At 47.2% G+C, this 16,701-nt stretch overlaps 1 protein-coding gene across 1 annotated transcript in view; it reads left to right on the top strand.

Moving 5' to 3' along the window:
- Nucleotides 1–14,877, top strand: part of VOPP1 (VOPP1 WW domain binding protein) — a 65,131-nt gene extending 50,254 nt beyond the window's left edge. The window contains exons 3-5 of the mRNA XM_075418569.1: nucleotides 8,343–8,420; nucleotides 10,508–10,644; nucleotides 14,426–14,877. Of these exons, the coding sequence (XP_075274684.1) occupies nucleotides 8,343–8,420; nucleotides 10,508–10,644; nucleotides 14,426–14,607 (397 nt within the window). The 3' untranslated portion in view covers nucleotides 14,608–14,877. The remainder of the gene's footprint in view (nucleotides 1–8,342; nucleotides 8,421–10,507; nucleotides 10,645–14,425) is intronic.
- The last annotated feature ends 1,824 nt before the right edge of the window (nucleotides 14,878–16,701 follow it).

Raw genomic sequence — 16,701 nt, 5'->3', positions numbered from 1 at the left:
GCATTACCAAGAACCTGCAAAATGTTCCAGATGAAAACAACAGGAAAGCAGTTTTCTCTCATTGCTCTTCAGACAACTTAGAGAGCACTTCTTCCATCAAGGTATGCCCAAGAGACTGGGAAACCCCCCACTCGAGACACAGGGCATGTTGCATGATGGGAGCTAATTTCTGTGCTCCACATCCTGTTGTGTTTACTGCTTTTAATTAAGTTGGCTTTCCTGATGATGCACTTAGCTTTCCCATTGCAATTACAGCTGCGTGAAGTGTCAGCAGGTGTGTGCTTAGGGCAGTAACCTAGCTGTTGATTTATTCTTCCATTTGATTTGAAGCCAGCATGGAGAAGGGAGAGAGGAGGCAGGGTAAGAGTTTTGCACGCTTCTAGGCGCCTTGGATGGCTGGCACCGTACAGAAATGGAGACCTGGATTCAGGCCAGGGCCACCAATTTGGCAGCGAGCAGCCACAGGAACGGCCCGTTCGCATTCGTGATTCAGCGCAAGAACGTAAGTGCACAGTTTGTATCGTGAAGGAAGACAGCAGTAATTATCAGACCATCTGTATCTAAAGGCAACAAAACCCCACCACCATTGCTCAGTCCTGTGTGGCCTTAAGCAAGAAGGGTGCAAAACATCACAACTAGCTTCAATAGTCTATGCTCTTAAGGTGGATATTCCTTGCCTCAAATAAGGGACTGGATTCCCTTGACGTTGATAGACAGTAATTGAGGTTGTAGTCCCGACGGCTGTAATCACCCAGCAACTAGGTGCCTTGCCACGTGCTGGAATTGGCTTTGATGGATCGGTTGTCTGATGCACAACCTGGGGAGAACTAGGCTGCCAAATTAACAACCCACTCAACTTGCTAGGAGTGAGTCCTGAGGAGGGGAGAGGGATTTGATATCTCAGCCTTCACAGGCAATTGGGCAGGTGACCGACCTAATTAGAGATTTGAAGCTCTGAGTGATTTTGGAGTTGGAAGCTGACCAGGCATAGGCAGCTTATTCTGAGGAAGGAGAAAAGAAGGCAGTCTCTATCTTCCAGTGGAGGAGTACTCTGAAACCAGACTCTCCTCTGGCTGAGGTGGAGTGAGGAACCCTGTCCCACCCTCCTCTCATTTCCAGCGGACGCAATAACCACAGCTGTGGCTTATTGTGACTTTTTCCTGTTGGGGCTCTGTGACTTGAAATATTCATCACAGCAGTAACTCTTCCGTGTCCTGGGCAAGAACCTTAACGTGAGGCTGAGAATCACTTTCTCCTGGCTTCCAGTCAGTGGGACAGGAAGGCTTGTGCCTGGTTTGAGCTCCAGTGGACAGCATCAAGGAGCACTTGACCCCAAAGTCATCTTGAAGATCCTAACCTTTTCTGGATAGGGAGATTCCGAGTGAAAATTTTGGAAGCCTTGGTGCCACCGAATTGTTGGCCGTTAGTATCCACGTCCTTCTCTGCATTTGATCGTGCAGTGGCTTGGTGAAAGAAAAAGTCACCTGCTGGGCATTAGTGTGTTCAAGTCAGGCAGGTTGCAAATTCATGGTCACCCATTGCCCCCTGCCAGCAGGCTGCTGATAACCTCCCAAAGCAGCGATTAGATGCCGCAGGACTGCTCACCCACTGGGAGCAGCTTGGGGTACTAAGGGCTAGTTTAATAAGGGGCCCCATGGTTAACCAGAAGTCCTCGTTCCTGTTGGTATGAGAAATATACGATTCCACCTCCAGAAAATTAAAACTCATCATACAGATGATCATTGGATTACTTTGGCCAGAGCCGTAAGCCATGCTGTTTCTCTGCATTGTTTGTGAAAGAAAGGCCTGCAGCCTGTGTTGAAAAATGGCTGTTGAAGGTACTATATACTGCCACTGGACAAAGCCCAAACCACAGCAGTTCTTGCTAGGCTCTGCCACAGGAGGAGCAGAGAAAATTTCTAGATGGGTGCGTGCTGGCCAGAAAGCCATGTGGTGAGACTAGCTGCCTTTACAGACAACAAGGAGAGTCCCTCCATATGGTGGCTTTCATCTTAGGGTCTGAGAAGAGAGGGATGGGGATATGGCAGGCTGTGGAGCAGCAGCAGGTTTGTGGAAGGATTGGTTTGATGAGGGCAGCTGAGCAAATATTTCTCGTCCCATCAGAAGTACGGGAGGATTTACCATGTTCTGCTGAGTTTTTGCACAGAGACGGTGTTTATAGGCTCTTCACTTAAAGAATAATTGAGAAGTAATCCCTTTTTCAGCCATATTTTTCATGTCTATGTGAAGGACAGGAACCAAGTGTCTTGTCTCGTTGTAGGACATTTTAGTTGTGTCAAAGCAGACAGGAATCTAATCTGAGCAAATATTGTTTCTGTCTCTGTTGTTTCTACTCTGTAGAAAAAAAATGACCTGACAACCCCTTTCCTCCTTTTTGACTGATGTTTTCTTATGTAGTTAAGGGCTGGGTGATTTATCGAGTACCTGGGTAACTATATCTCTGGTGTTCTCCTGGGTACCAGCAGCAGTGTTTTACTCTCAAGTGCAGATGTTCCACTGAGGTCACGGTTGTGTTCATCTCTGAAGCAGTTACATGTTTTATATATATATAGTTACAGATTCACCAAAATCAGACCTACATTTTACAAGGCGCTGTTCTTGGATGCTCTGAGAGATCACCTTTGCTATGTGTAAGATAAGAAGAGAAATGTTTTTGGGTGCTGAGAACCTATGACTGCAGGTAACCGTGGTGGAGTTGTGTCTCTGCTGCAGATTAGCCCATGTACGCAGACAGGCTAAGAAGACGCAACCAGCTCTAAGGCCAAAGCTGGAGGGGAGATGTTGCCTATCTTTCTGTTCCACCAGCCAGAGACCTGTGTTACCGCTCCTCAAGCTTTGAAGTGAATGCCAGTGGAGGGATGTGGCCTTTGTGTTCCGCGTCTTTCTGGAGAGAGATTAAACCACTTTGGGACTCCTGAGTACAGAGTTGGACTCTGTGTTTTGATTTCCATGTCCAGTGAGCTGCTGTAGCAAAATGGATTCCTCGGGATAACCTCTTCACCGTGCTCGTAGCGTTAAGCTCCTCCATGTGTCTGGTGGTCTTCCCCCTGTATGCAGTCAATAACCTGGGTCTTTCCTCACATAGCACTACAGGCAACGGCTTTGCTTTAAGAACTGATTTTTACTGAAAGGTGGAAAGGCACATACAGGATGGTCTGGAAGGAATTAGTCAGCGGTGAAATAAACTTGGTAGAGAAATAACTAGCTCTCAGTTATTTTGTACACGTTCTATTGATCCTCTTCCTCATTCCTCATCCTTCAGGTCTAATTCTGAGTCTTGTGACAGTGTAGTCCTGTTGAGCTCAGTGGCGTTACTCCTCATTGACAGCACAGCCAGGATTCTGAGCTTCATCAGAATTGCTTCTACTAGTCACTTTGTGGTGACTGTCTGCTTTGTTTTACTTTTTGTTTCATGACTCATTTGGTTTTTCTCTGTTCAGCATCACTGTATCCTGGCAGCGGAGTTCCAAGCAGGTTAAATCTTTTTGTTTTTTGTTTTTTTAAACTTTTTTGTCTTTGAACAAGTAGATACTTATGCGCACATCAGCTGTCTGCCTTCATCTGTTCCATGGTAGCAGAGCTGAGCCTTCTGGCTTTGAGGGCTCAGCACTGAGCCTGCCTGGAGGTGACCCAGTCTCGGCAGTCCATCCCTTCCAGTTCTTGGGAGCACTTGTTCTCCTTCTGGTCTTTTGCTTGTGCCAGTATAAAGACCACAGCTGGGACCTCCTTAGCTGCATCTGATGCTACTAGCCAGTCCCCCAAAATCTTTGTCTTCCGTTCTTAGTTATGGTCTACTGCTGCGCCCTCCTTTACTGAACCTCCTGGCTCCCTTTGGTTCCCCCCCATTTGAAAAACTGCCAGTGCTTCTTGTGTTCCAGTGAATCCCAGTTTGCTTCATAGACCTTACATACATGCAGCAATGATTTAACCTCTCACTGGCATGCAGCCTTTCTTGGAATTAAAGTTATGTTTGTCTACAGGACACTGGTTAGAAATCTTGCCATTTACTGTATCTGGTTGTTGTGGCGGTTTTGTGATTTTTCTCTCACCCTCCCATCCTCTGTCCCTGTGTCTGTGGTAGGATTTCTGCCGCTACACATGGACTAACAATCTATCTTTTTCTCTTCCAAAAGATGTTGCTAATCGAACATCTTAAATGTTAAACTGGGTTTTGGCAGACGGGGTGCAAACAGGCTAGAGAGGAAACCTAAGAACGCTGCAGCCTGCATTCGAAGGGATGGTGTTGATGGGGAAGACCCACGCTGGGTGGGGAGAGGGAACGTTGTCTGACCACTGTGGCCATACAGTCTGCTGAAAACTGTAACCCTTGCTTTACCTCCTGAATTTCTCCAGTTTTCAGCAAGTGCCAATCGGGGAATTATTTTTAGATGCCGTTCTTTCCTGCGGCAGCTCTGCTAAGAAGGGACTTGTTCAGCTGTGTAGATGCAGGTATAAATGGAAAAGAGCTTCCGGACCATTTCATTGAGCATTATTATCCACAGAACACATGCTTATACATGTGCTCACATGTACACTGTTGGCTTGTGGGGTTTGGATCACACCCTGTACCCTTCCATGAAACTTTGTGCTTTGCTTCTCCGTTAAGGAAAGGAGTGCAGTGTCGTGATTGAAGTGTGAACCCCTGCAAAAAGCGTGTTGCTGTGATCTGACACAGGGTAACTTTGGTCTCTGACACAGAAGTTCCTTGGTGTGCTAGCGGCACAAGTCGTTGGACATGCAGATGCATTCGTTGCGCTCTACTGAATTATGAATGAAGAGATACATCTTCTAAATCATAAATCACATTGCAGACAGTTTTCAGAAGAGAGACCGTATGCTTGGTGAAGCTGCAGATCAGCAAAGCAACGAATGGATCATGTCTTATCATACATAATGGGTTAAATTTTGATCTATGAAACAAGCATTGCCCTCGGGAAACACGGTTCTCGGGATCATCCTTGATGTGTGAAAGAGTGAAATTGGCTTTAGGAACGTCTTCTGTAGGTGATCAGCTCAGTCCAGTTCAGATCAATAAGGCTTGTTCTTCTTCAGCTGGCATTGGGCACAACCAGTCCTTTGCCCTTAAGCAGAGCCAAAGCACAAGTATAATTTAAACAGTACGCATATAAATGAAATAAATGTGTGTGTGTGTTTAATTATTTTTTCTGAACCAGGGTCTTAATTCTGCTGGGATTTGCTGTCAGGCAGTAAGAGATAGTACATCAAAGACTGATTATACTTAAGCTTGTATGTTACTCCATTAATAAGCTGATCTTATTGTCATCTTTTGTCTGCTAATAAATACGGCTTTTGTAAGTAAGTTAACTTTCTTGTAATTGGGATCGATGTTGGCAGAAGTTGCGTTGTTTTTTTGTGGCACATTGAATCAAGAACAAGAGATCAGCAGAGCTGCTGCGGTACCCTGATGGCAGCACCCGCAAACGGGCCGTTCGTTCTTCCAGCCTTTTTCGGCGCTGCTGGGGAATACAAAGGGCAGATTGTTATCACGGTATCATCCTTGATTCCCGGCTTCTGCAAACGGGTACCTGTGTCCATACTCGCAGGCACGCAAAATCAAGTGCTCATTTGGTTTTATGGGTGAAAAGTGAAAGGGTTGCTAGCGTCAGATCTCAAAGGGATTTCCCTCCAAGTCATGACACTGATTTGGCTTCACTGATCCACCCAGCAAAAGCATTGCTTAGTCTGGGACGAGTTGCCTCCGAAAGCTTACTGGCCGTTCTAAAATGGCGCTTCTCTGAACACAGCCGTAGTGAGAGACTCCTCCAGCCTTTGCATCAGTAACTGTGTAGGAGACAAAACTTCTCTTTGATGGCCTGTTTGTTTGCTGTGCAGCAGTCTCAGGAGCTTCGTAAACATCCAGCAGCTGAGCCTTTAGGTCTTCCAGCTGGTCCTTTAGTCCCCTTTTGCCAGAAGAAAAGGTAAGTCACTTTACCTTTAAAAATGGTGCTGACTTGAAGCCTAGACAATTTAGAGATTAAAAATAAAACATAAGTTCAGGTACTATACTCCTCGAACAGATGCTGGTTTAATTTTGGTGGTTTAAATGACCATAATTGCATATTTTAAAATAGCCTTTTCCCATCTCTTCTGGCTCTGGAGAAAACAGATGCAAAAAAAGCGGGGCAGGGGTGGGCACGGGGGAGGCGTACATGCAGCCTCCCTGGGCTCTCTGTTTTAGTTTAACTTTTAATACGAGTTAAGCTTTTGGGGCTCAATCTGGGAAATGGCTTTGGGAGCCAGAGTCCTGCCTGGCACATCCGCTCCTCGTCCTGCTTGTGGTCAGGTGTAGGTGTCTGGGCTGACAGAGGCGGCGTGAGGAGGCAGAGATGAAGACTGCTCACATCCATAAAAGCTTGCTGTTTTTTGGTCTTAAGTGCCTCAAGAAGGGCTTCTAGATTTATGGGCCTTGTTTCCTCTCTGTTTTTCTAGCCCAACAAGCCTTAAAAAGTCCTGGTTGTGCAGTGTCAGCAAAAGGGGCACGTGCCCATCCATGAGGATGAAGTGCTCCAACCAAAGGGGTGTTGAAGAGCAACAAAGGGTACCATGACCACTGTTTTTATAGAAGGCAGTGGTGGCCAGCCTGTTTTGTAAGGGGTCTGGTCCTGTCTGTGCATTTAATGTATTTCTTGAAAGCTGCTGTTGGGTTGATGCCCTTGGGTAGCTTGGAGGGATGCTTAATTTCTTGGTCCCACTTGGACTGAGGTTAATGCTGACTTGCTACGTCTTGTTAGTAGTGTTGTGGTATCTGGTAGCTTGTAGTATGAGCAGTTGTTAGGCTCCTGGCAAGCTTTAAAGAAGAAAAACTGGAGATCTGGTCGCTTTTATGTTCAGGGACGGCAAAGTGGGTGTTTCCTCTTTTGTCATGAGCAACTTACTCTGCCTGAGTCTCAGACTGGGTGCCTGACTGTACTAATGGACCTTGCTGTGCTGATCAGTGTGTCAGATCCTCCAGCTTGCTTAAATAAATCCTGCCCACTTGTCATCAGAAGAGTGTGCAACGGTTTTCACTTGCAAAACAACTGATTATTTATCCATAGAGCATCTTCCTCTGGCCCCAGTCAGAGGCTGAAGCCTCAGTGACTTGACATATTTTGTGAGTGGAGGCTCGTTAATTGAGCGTGTAAAAGTGTAATTGTCTGTACAGTTATCCAATTGATTTTTTTAGCTTTGCGTACAAATACGGGAGCACAATCATGCAGCTGGGCAAATTTTACGAAGCCAGATGCTTGCTTAAATCTGTGCATTGAGCATACGGATGTGAACACCATTGGAAAGAGTTCCATTTGTGGCAACCCCCTCTTTTCTTTCGGTATGTGGATATGCTAATCTGCACGTGTTCCTCTGAGTCTGTCACCGGCCATACTTTCTGTGTTACATTTCTCCTTTTTCCTACTGAATACATAGTGTGTCACTGGTGTGGGAAATGGCAGTTACCACAGAAATTGTTCAGAGGATGCTGAATGTATGCGCTGGCTTTTAGTGGAGTTGTACCTTGTGCTTACGGTGGTTGGTGCTATACCTTTAAAACAGTTCTATATGAAATATTATTTTTGAAATGTGCGGTTCTTTCTGAGTAAAAAATGGGAGTTGTTGGCCGTTGCAGTCCAGTGCATTTAAATGCCATTAAATCTGCAGATACGGTATGCATAGAAGTTTTCTCCACACTTGGTTGTTCCTCTGTTTGGAAGCTGCTGATTTGCAAAGAATGAGTGATCTGGCAGATGTGACCTTGCAATTCTTGTCTGTTGCAGTGATTGAAACCCCAAATGGCTCATGTTTGAGGTCTGGAGTGTTCATTTACTGTGAAAGAAAACACATTATTACAGCCTGTCTTTGTAACATGTGCTTTTGTATGGAATTAAACACTACATGCAGTCTTTTTGTGGGGGCTCTAAAAGAAATATATAGGAAGGTAGTTTCATTAGCATGCAAAAAATTTCTGAATAGTGCTAGAGCTGTGCCGTGGATATGTACATGTGATTGACAACCTTACCCGGCCAAGGGTAGCCTGTTCTTATTCACAGACCCACAGAATGGTTCGGGTTGGAAAGGTCCTGTAAAGATCATCTGGTTCAACCCCCTTTGCCTTGGGGGGGGGCCACCTTTCGCTAGATCAGGTTGCCCAAAGCCCCATCCAACCTGCCCTTGAGCACATCCAGGAGGCTTTGCCTCCTGGGCTCATGGCGATGCTCTGAGCACCACCTCGGGCAGGGGTGCGAACGGCCTCAAAGTTGGGGATGCCATTTTAATCTGGGTGAAAACCACTCCTCTAACGCCCTTTTCTCTTCATGTCTCCGCAGATGTCGCTCCTATGAGGATTGCTGTGGGTCAAGATGCTGTGTAAGAGCTCTCTCCATCCAGCGACTATGGTATTTTTGGTAGGTCAGGGCACGTGGGAGTTTTGTGTTTGTCCTGTTCTTGTCTTGTTCGTAGGACTGCAATCAGGGTATTGCCAGCCTGAGTATTTTAAAGTGAAGTAGGTACGAGTATGCAGTAATGTATATATGTACGTATAAATGCAAGTACTTTGGTTTTTGGCTTATAAAATTCTCCTGATGTAGTGAGAAAACACTGGAAAAGACGATTACTAGTGTCAGGCTGCCCTTTCCTGCGTCTGCGTCCTGCTGCTCTGTACAGGCAGCGGTTCTGCTTTTACCCGAAATTGCTGCCTTCCTTATGCCTGTGCCAGCTACTACTGAGCAGCAGCATTTGGCCGTTTTTGTTGGGCACTCAGTTTTAAAAGAGCATTTGTATAAGGAGGATTGTGCATTTAGACAGGGTTTAAGACATTCTTGCCAGCAGAACCGAGGCTTCAATTAAAAAGGAAGAGAAATACATTTATGACTGAGGATTTCAGTGGAGATGACAGCAAGGGAAAAGCAGGCAGAGAGATTTGAGCTTGTGAAACCAGCAGTTCAGTAATCTGGATAAAGCTTAAACTAATCACTGTTACATGCATAATGAAAAAATAAGGTAAATTCTTTTTGGAGAGGAATTTAAGAAAGCACCTGAATAAAACCTTCTCATTACAGTAGAGACAAAGCAAAAGATCTGCTGGAAAACCTGATTTCAGGCATTTCTATGTAGAATTTGAAGACTGCTTTAAAAAAAAGCCTTCAAAACTGAAACAAATAAATGCTGAAAAACAAAAGCCTGATGCAGCATAATACAGAGATTTCCCAAAGCTGACTGTGGGATTTCATGTACAATCCTTACTGATAGAACTGAAGAGCTCTGCATCTCAATCCCCGGGGTGACGTCGTAAATCTCTGGTTTTTCCTTCAGAGCAAATAATCCTCAGCAGGAACGCTGCCAAAAGAGAATGTATTAATATTGGCTCAGGGAAACAGGACCTCCTTCTGCTCTCGTTTCCACCGCAGAAACAAGACCAGAAGTTGACCCTTTGCGTGAAGCACCTCTCGCTGCCGTGCGGTGTCACGCTCTTCCTCTCGGGCACCTGGGAACGCTGCAGAGGAGATAAGCGTGGTGTGTAGGCCTGCCTCTGGCCAACTTCAGTGGCCTCTGGCCAGCTTCCTTCCTTTCCAAAAGAGCGCAGTTGTCATTGTCTTCCAGTAAAGGGCCCTGAAATGAGGTAGCAATTACAGGCAGAAGAACCGTTTGGGTTTACGGGAGCTTGCGTCAGTCGCTGGCGTGTCGGATAGCTAATCAAGGAAACACAGTGAAAGACGCTGTTTGAAGAACAAAATCTTCTGATGTGCTCTTGCTGCGTGTGCCTGCTTCCACAGCACCACAGCAAGGGAACGATGAGGACAGTTTAGCCAGGTCGGAAAAGGAGCTGAGAGGAGAAGAGCTGAAGCCCAACGATGTCCCTTTCCTTGAGAACGTATATCCCATGTGGGAAGCACAGAGCAAAGCTTGTCGTCTTCAGTGCCGAATGCTTCGGTCTTACGGCTTGAGCTTAAATGCCAGCTACCATATTTCCCATGGGAGACAAAATTACAGTGTTGAGTAATTTAAGAACATCCAAGAATCTTCTTTTGAGGGCAGCTGCAGAATAGTATATTCCTCGTTGTACAACCGGTCCCTTGACAAACCTCCTGGCGAGCCTCGGTGCTGTAGAAGCGAGGCTTGTCTCCAAGCAATGCCATTTGTACGGACCTGGAACTTCAGGTCAGCATCCTGGTGGCAAAGGCCAAGTATGAATCTGGACTTCCCAAACATTCAAGGGCATTTTAATTTTGGATTTGTATTTTTACATGCCAGATAACATTGGCCAATAGTACTGATTGCTGAAGATGTCCGTGTTATACTCATAAATGCCCCAAGATATGGCTATCTCCAATGACATAGGCCTGCTCTCAAGAGACAACCTGTTGAAGAAGCCCCGATAAAACTCACAGGCTGATGATTGCTGGATGATACTCTGGGTCTCTCAGCCAACAGTCCGGGTTTGAAAGCTGCCTGAGCGTGGGTGGGTTTTGACTTCCCCCTTCTCTTTGCCTAGGTTCCTTTTGATGATGGGAGTTCTGTTCTGTTGCGGAGCTGGTTTCTTTATCCGAAGGCGGATGTACCCTCCTCCACTAGTAGAAGAACCTACTTTTAACGTGTCTTACACCAGACAACCAGTCAATACTGCATCAGGTCAGAGACTGCTCGTTAAACAAGTTTCACCAATTTCTTACATTTGCCAAGGCATTTAAAGGGAGGGGGGCCTGAGGGTTTTGTTGGATTGGTTTTTGGAAACTCTGGGATTTGGAGAAGGGACTGCACTGCATAAACCATGCAGCCAGCTCTTGTGATGAGTGAAGTCTTCCGCTTTCCAGACAACATCATTCAGCTGCTGCGTACAGAAGTGCTTCTGAAACCCAAGATGCCGGGACTTTCAGTTCCCTGCCGTTGTGGTTCCTAATACCTTTACAGCTGCGTGTCCAGGCACAGAAAGAGAATAGCGAGTTGCCACTTGGCAGCGTAGACAAAATGATAGGTATCCAAAATGAAGAGTGACACGAAGAAAGAGTTTTAAATATGTTGGTAACATTTGACGGAGAAAAAAAAAAAGCCTGACATTTTTCTTCCACGGTCTGGTTATCTCACAAGTCTTCACTTTTTGATTTGCCTCCCGTGCTCTGTGCTGCAGCTTTACTGCAGCAGAGTGGTCCTTCTCCCCTGGTCAGTCTGGTCGCTCTCAGGGCGGCTATGACTGACTATTCTGTAACGAGAAGGGGAATCTCTCTGAAAATTTGTTGCCTACAACCTCTGTATTGAAAAATCACCTTCGGAGCTGTTGCGTCTCTGCCCAATACTGTGGCTGCCTCGAGACAGTTCTGTTTTTCTGCTTGACCGAACAAGCATTTCCACAGAGAGTATTTATTTTTCAGCAGTGGAGGGTTGGGGGAGAGCCGAACTAATTAAACTAATATTTTGAAGGCTGAAAAATAACCTCGAGATTGTGTGAACAGAGGGTGTCTTTGGCTGGATTGGCAAATACCAGATTTAATTTTAGAGCACGGTTTTATTTTTTTCATGGAATGCAAGTTGGAAGTAAATATAAAATAAGCACAAGCCCTGTGATGACCTGCTTGTGCCACCTGCTTCCAGACTGTTATTCCTGTTGCTTAAAAGCTTTGGGCTCTGAGCTAACCCCACCGATTTTTTTTTTTTTCCACTTTTTCTACTATTCTAGGAATATTCAACAGCAGTGGGAATTAGTAGTCAACCAAGCTGTCATTTTCCGCTGGCTCCTCTTCCAGATCTGGTAGCAGTAGCCGGTTCCCTGTTGAGGTGGAGCCCTTGAAAGGTGTCTCCTTGCCCACCTCCCTCCTTCCCTTCGGAGGTAACGGCAGCATCTTCTGCCATCCCAGCAGCAGCCTGGGACTGGGAGTGCTTTTCCTGTGGGCCTGACTGGGAAAACGGATTGGACACCTCACCTGCAAGCAGCAGTTTGCAGACCTGGTGGCATCTTTCACTTCAGCCCCGGCCTGCATAGCCCCAGGCTGGCAGTTCAGGAGCCGGAAAAGGTCGGGTCCCTCTGTAGACACTTAACGAAGAGTTACTGCGCTGATCCCACAAGGAAGGCGATATTCAGATGTTGGTTTCTGCTGGGTTTAATGAACCGAAAATAAAACCTCAAGAGATCGGTGTCCACACTTGCCCCCCCAAATTCAGTAACAATAGATGGAAGTTTTAACGAAAAAGTTATTTTCCATAAGAGCAAGGTGCAGTGAGCTACCTCAACCATTTCCCCATGCAGATGGAAACTGCAGAGCTGGGCAGGATTTAACTTTAAACCGAAAATGCTAAAGAAAAAGGCTCCAGGAGAGGGTGTTAGCCAGAACTTTGGAGAGGTGGGACTCAGCTCCCGTTTCCAGCCTGGCGCTCCCGCAGCCGCATGCTGGTGCTGTACGTGGGAGGTGAACGAGGGCTTCTCGTCGCCGCGGTGGAGGAAGAGAGGCGGAGTAGCCCCCTTCACTCGGACAGGCAAAAGGAAAAATTGTTGTGGTGGGGTGTTCAAAATTATTGTGCCAAGAAGGAAATGGCTGCATTCCCGATCTGCTTTCCATCCTCTTTGCTCCTGATTCTCCAAACAAAGCTCCCTAGGCAGACACCCCAGGCTTGGGGACAGTTTGCCTTACGGCTCAACGCACCTGATTTAATATTGTAAGAACATGGTTTTGGGTTCTGTATGCGTGAGCCAGCAGTGTGCCCTGGCTGCCAAGAAGGCCAATGGCATCCTGGGGTGTATTAAGAAGAGTGTGGCCAGCAGGTTGAGGGAGGTTCTCCTTCCCCTCTACTCTGCCCTGGTGAGGCCCCATCTGTAGTTCTGTGTCCAGTGCTGGGCTCCCCAGTTCAAGAAAGAAGAGGAGCTACTGGAGAGAGCCCAGCGGAGGGCTACAAGGATGATGAGGGGACTGGAGCATCTCTGCTACGAGGAGAGGCTGAGGGAGCTGGGCTTGTTCAGCCTGGAGAAGAGAAGGCTGAGAGGGGACCTTATAAATGCCTATAAATATCTGCAGGGTGGGTGTCAGGAGGACGAGGCCAGACTCTTTTCAGTGGTGCCCAGCAACAGGACAAGGGGCAATGGGCACAAACTGAAGCAGAGGAAGCTCCAGCTGAACATGAGGAAGAACTTCTTCCCTCTGAGGGTGACGGAGCCCTGGCACAGGTGCTGCCCAGGGAGGTTGTGGAGTCTCCTTCTCTGGAGATACTCAAGACCCTCCTGGACAAGGTCCTCTACAGCCTGCTCTGGGTGACCCTGCTTCGGCAGGGGGGTTGGACCAGATGACCCACAGAGGTCCCTTCCAACCCTGACCATTCTGTGATTCTGTGATATGTAGCTCCTTCCTGAATGCTTGAAGCACTAAAGGATGCTTAAAGCTTCAAGAAGCCTGTAGTCCTTCTGTGGCTGTATGGAGTCCTGGTGTCACGAAGTCACGAAAGGAATGATTGAGGGGAAAATCCCTTAGAGGCCGTGTTGTTACAGGAAAAACAGACTCGCACCAAGAGAAGAGAACCTGTTACTCAGCCATGGGGTTTTTTTAGTCAAGTTTTATTTAAATAAACAGGGAGAAAGAAACAAAACCTAATTTATATATTGAGATAGAGACAGTCTGTGACGGGAATTGCATGAAGTCGCCTTCCACCACCCGCCGTGGTATCTGAGGAGGGTTACACGCCACCTTTGTTACTCCTCACGGCAGCAGTCGCTGTTACTCCTCGTGTGTCACGGCTGAGGAATTTTGTGTTTGATCGCCCGCTTCCTTTCCTTGTCCCTGCAGGCTCCAACATCATTTCCTAAATCTAATCTGTGCAAAGCCATCTTGTCCCATAACTGGCTTCAGCTTGGGTTTTTGCTTCTTACATGTTTACTCCTTAGCTGTATTGTACCTGGAAAGGAAATTATCGATTTGAGATGCACTCTGGTGTACAAGCAGATCCAGTATGTTAAAAAATAACCTATGAAGTCCTCTCGTAAGTCTTGACACGTGAGTCAGGGCTGCAGTGGAAACCCCTTTGTCCGCCTGGGATCCCACACCCCTCCTCTCTGCAGACATGGCAGCTTTTCTGCCCGGGGAACTAAGCGGGGCTCGCTCTGTAACCTTTGAAATGGTGTTGTAGTCCCATAAACCTGGGCTTCCTCTGGAGCGGGGGAAAGGTGGCTCCTTCACAGAATCCCAGAATGGTCGAGGTTGGAAGGGACCTCTGTGGGTCATCTGGTCCAACACCCCTGCCGAAGCAGGGTCACCCAGAGCAGGCTGCACAGGACCTTGTCCAGGCGGGTCTTGAATATCTCCTTGTCCTTGTGCTGATGAACGCTTTGAGAGATCTTGTCTGCGTGTGGAAAGCAGAGGGCCTGGAGGAGCATGACTGCTGCCCGATGCCACTGCCGTTGTTGATACCTTTCCTCTCCTTTTCTTTCTTTCAGGGTCGCAACAACCTGGAGTGCCGTATTACACAGACCCAGGTGGACCTGTGATGAATCCCATGGCGATGGCTTTCCACGTCCAGCCCAACTCCCCACAAGGAAACCCGGTTTACCCACCCCCACCTTCCTACTGCAACACGCCACCTCCCCCTTACGAGCAGGTGGTGAAATCCTCCACGTGAGGACTCTCTGGCTCTCTGACCTGACTGTGCGAGAAGAAGGTGCCATTGCAAAATGACCGAGATGGAGGGCGTCCGCCCTTCTGAACACTTGCTAGTTCTCCAAGTCCTCTCTCCCTCCCTTCCCTGCACCTTTCCTCATTAAACTTACTTGCAAAGGGGTGATTTTTAAATTTTTTTCTTTTTTTTTTTAGTAGAAGTGGATTTTTTCTTTGTCTTTAAAATGAGAGAAGTTGTCTTTGTAATGCTTTTAATGGAATCCTGTATTTAAAACCTGTATGTCTTTCTCTTTATTTATTGTCCGTTTCAGTCGTGGGTTTAATTGCATTCTAGCAGGCTACTGATAGTGGTTCTTTGTGCAACCCCAGAGTGATGTGCGTGCTCCGAAGAGCCCACAGCAGAAATGCCCTCATCTAAGAGAAATGAGAGAGAAAGAGGGTGGAAGTAAAAGAGGCAGGGCAGTGCTTTAACCAGAAATGGTGGCTACCATCTTTTCCATTTACATTTCTCTCGTAAAACTTGGTTCTGATGCCCAACAGAGAGACGCTGTGATAGAAGCCCGTGAGTGACCGGAGCACCAGCACCGGCTGAGTCATGGCAGGGGCTTTGCCAAGGGCTCTAGAAAAGGGGGAGTCATTACTTTAAATGAAAAAGTGAAGGACTGGGACTTGAGTGTTTCTTGGGCAGCGCCTGGACTCTGTCTGTGTGGTCGGCACCCTCGCTCCACTTCTTTTGCCAGTGGTGAGACTGTATCAAACAGCCGATGACCTGAACGTGGGCAGTGAGAGGGAGGTGTTACAACCTCAGAACTCCCTGTGCTTGTGCCTCTTGACAGGACAGTTAGAAACAATGAAATATATAGGCAAATTTTCTTCCGTAAATTGGGAAATCATTACAGTGAGAGGGAATGGGAGCACACTTGCAGGTTTGCTCCCTTTAAAACCGATGGGAGCTTTGATGATGGTCTTACTGCTGCCGCAAAAACTACCAAGCAGAGCTGTCATCTCCAGGTGGCAGGTCTGTAACGCTGCTCTCCTCCCTAGGTCAGACAAACAAATAACTTTTTGGGACTCAGGCTCAAGAGCAGCTCCTTGACCTGATGTGCAGATGGTTTGGCTTTCAACGACTCTTCGCTCTTTGTGCATTTTGCTGTTGAGCAGCCCCAGGATTCCCAGTTCGCCATCTCATGCTTGTGGCTGAGTGTGACCACAAGTTAACACCTTCGGATAAACACAGAGCCCCTTCGCTTGTGAGGGCTCCCAGGCCTGTCCATGTCTAGCAAAAATGTGAAGCTTCTCTGAGACGTGGCGATGAACTAATGGGACCTTCTCCCTTTGTGCATACTTGGAGCCGTGTGAGAAAAAGAAGATGCTGTCGCCTTCTAATGCTGAAGGACCTGCAGAAACAGCATAGCTGAGGGGTGGGAGCCTGCCAAGGTCCTTTGGGTGCTGGGTGACCGCTGACTCGCTACCGATGCCCTGACTGCTCCTACAGCCAGGGCACAGGGGCCACCCTGAGATGGTCTGGAGCGAGCTGAAGGCCTGGGTTGCACAGGGAGCCCTGATGGTGCTGTTAATGCGTGCCAGTGGCTGGTGAGAACTTGTTCCTGGGTGGCAAGCTGGACTGGCAGAAAAGAGCATCCCTTTTGCTACGAACATGAGTCTCTTAACAGGAAAACCACGAAGGGTCACTGTTTCAAAGAGCTGCCGGTGGAGTTGGTCGTCATCTGGAGCAGAGCTCATGACTGCAGAGTGACGTGGGTAGAATTGTAACTCAGGCTTTCCCTTGCTGCGCATCGTGGTCAGGGACAGAGCAAAGCACTCCTGTTTGTGCAGGACAGGCTCCACCGACACTGAAGATACCAAAACGTACATTTTATACATGATTACTAGGTCCGTCTGCCTGCACACCACACGTGTATATATTTTCTAAATTAGCGTGTGCTTGAAGCTTAGAGCTGCATATGGCATAGAATATGATTCTGTATAGAGGACATCGTTTTTTAAAGGCAAATCCAACCTTTCTTTTCATGCTGATAGAAATGACAACAGACCTCATGTTAGTAGATAGATTGTGTTAAGTCCTTTTATATTACGA

Source organism: Opisthocomus hoazin, chromosome 4, assembly GCF_030867145.1.
Source record: "Opisthocomus hoazin isolate bOpiHoa1 chromosome 4, bOpiHoa1.hap1, whole genome shotgun sequence".
Classification (NCBI taxonomy): Eukaryota; Metazoa; Chordata; class Aves; order Opisthocomiformes; family Opisthocomidae; genus Opisthocomus; species Opisthocomus hoazin.
Note: the sequence above shows the minus strand (reverse complement) of the source record. Positions and strands in the feature narration are given on the sequence as shown.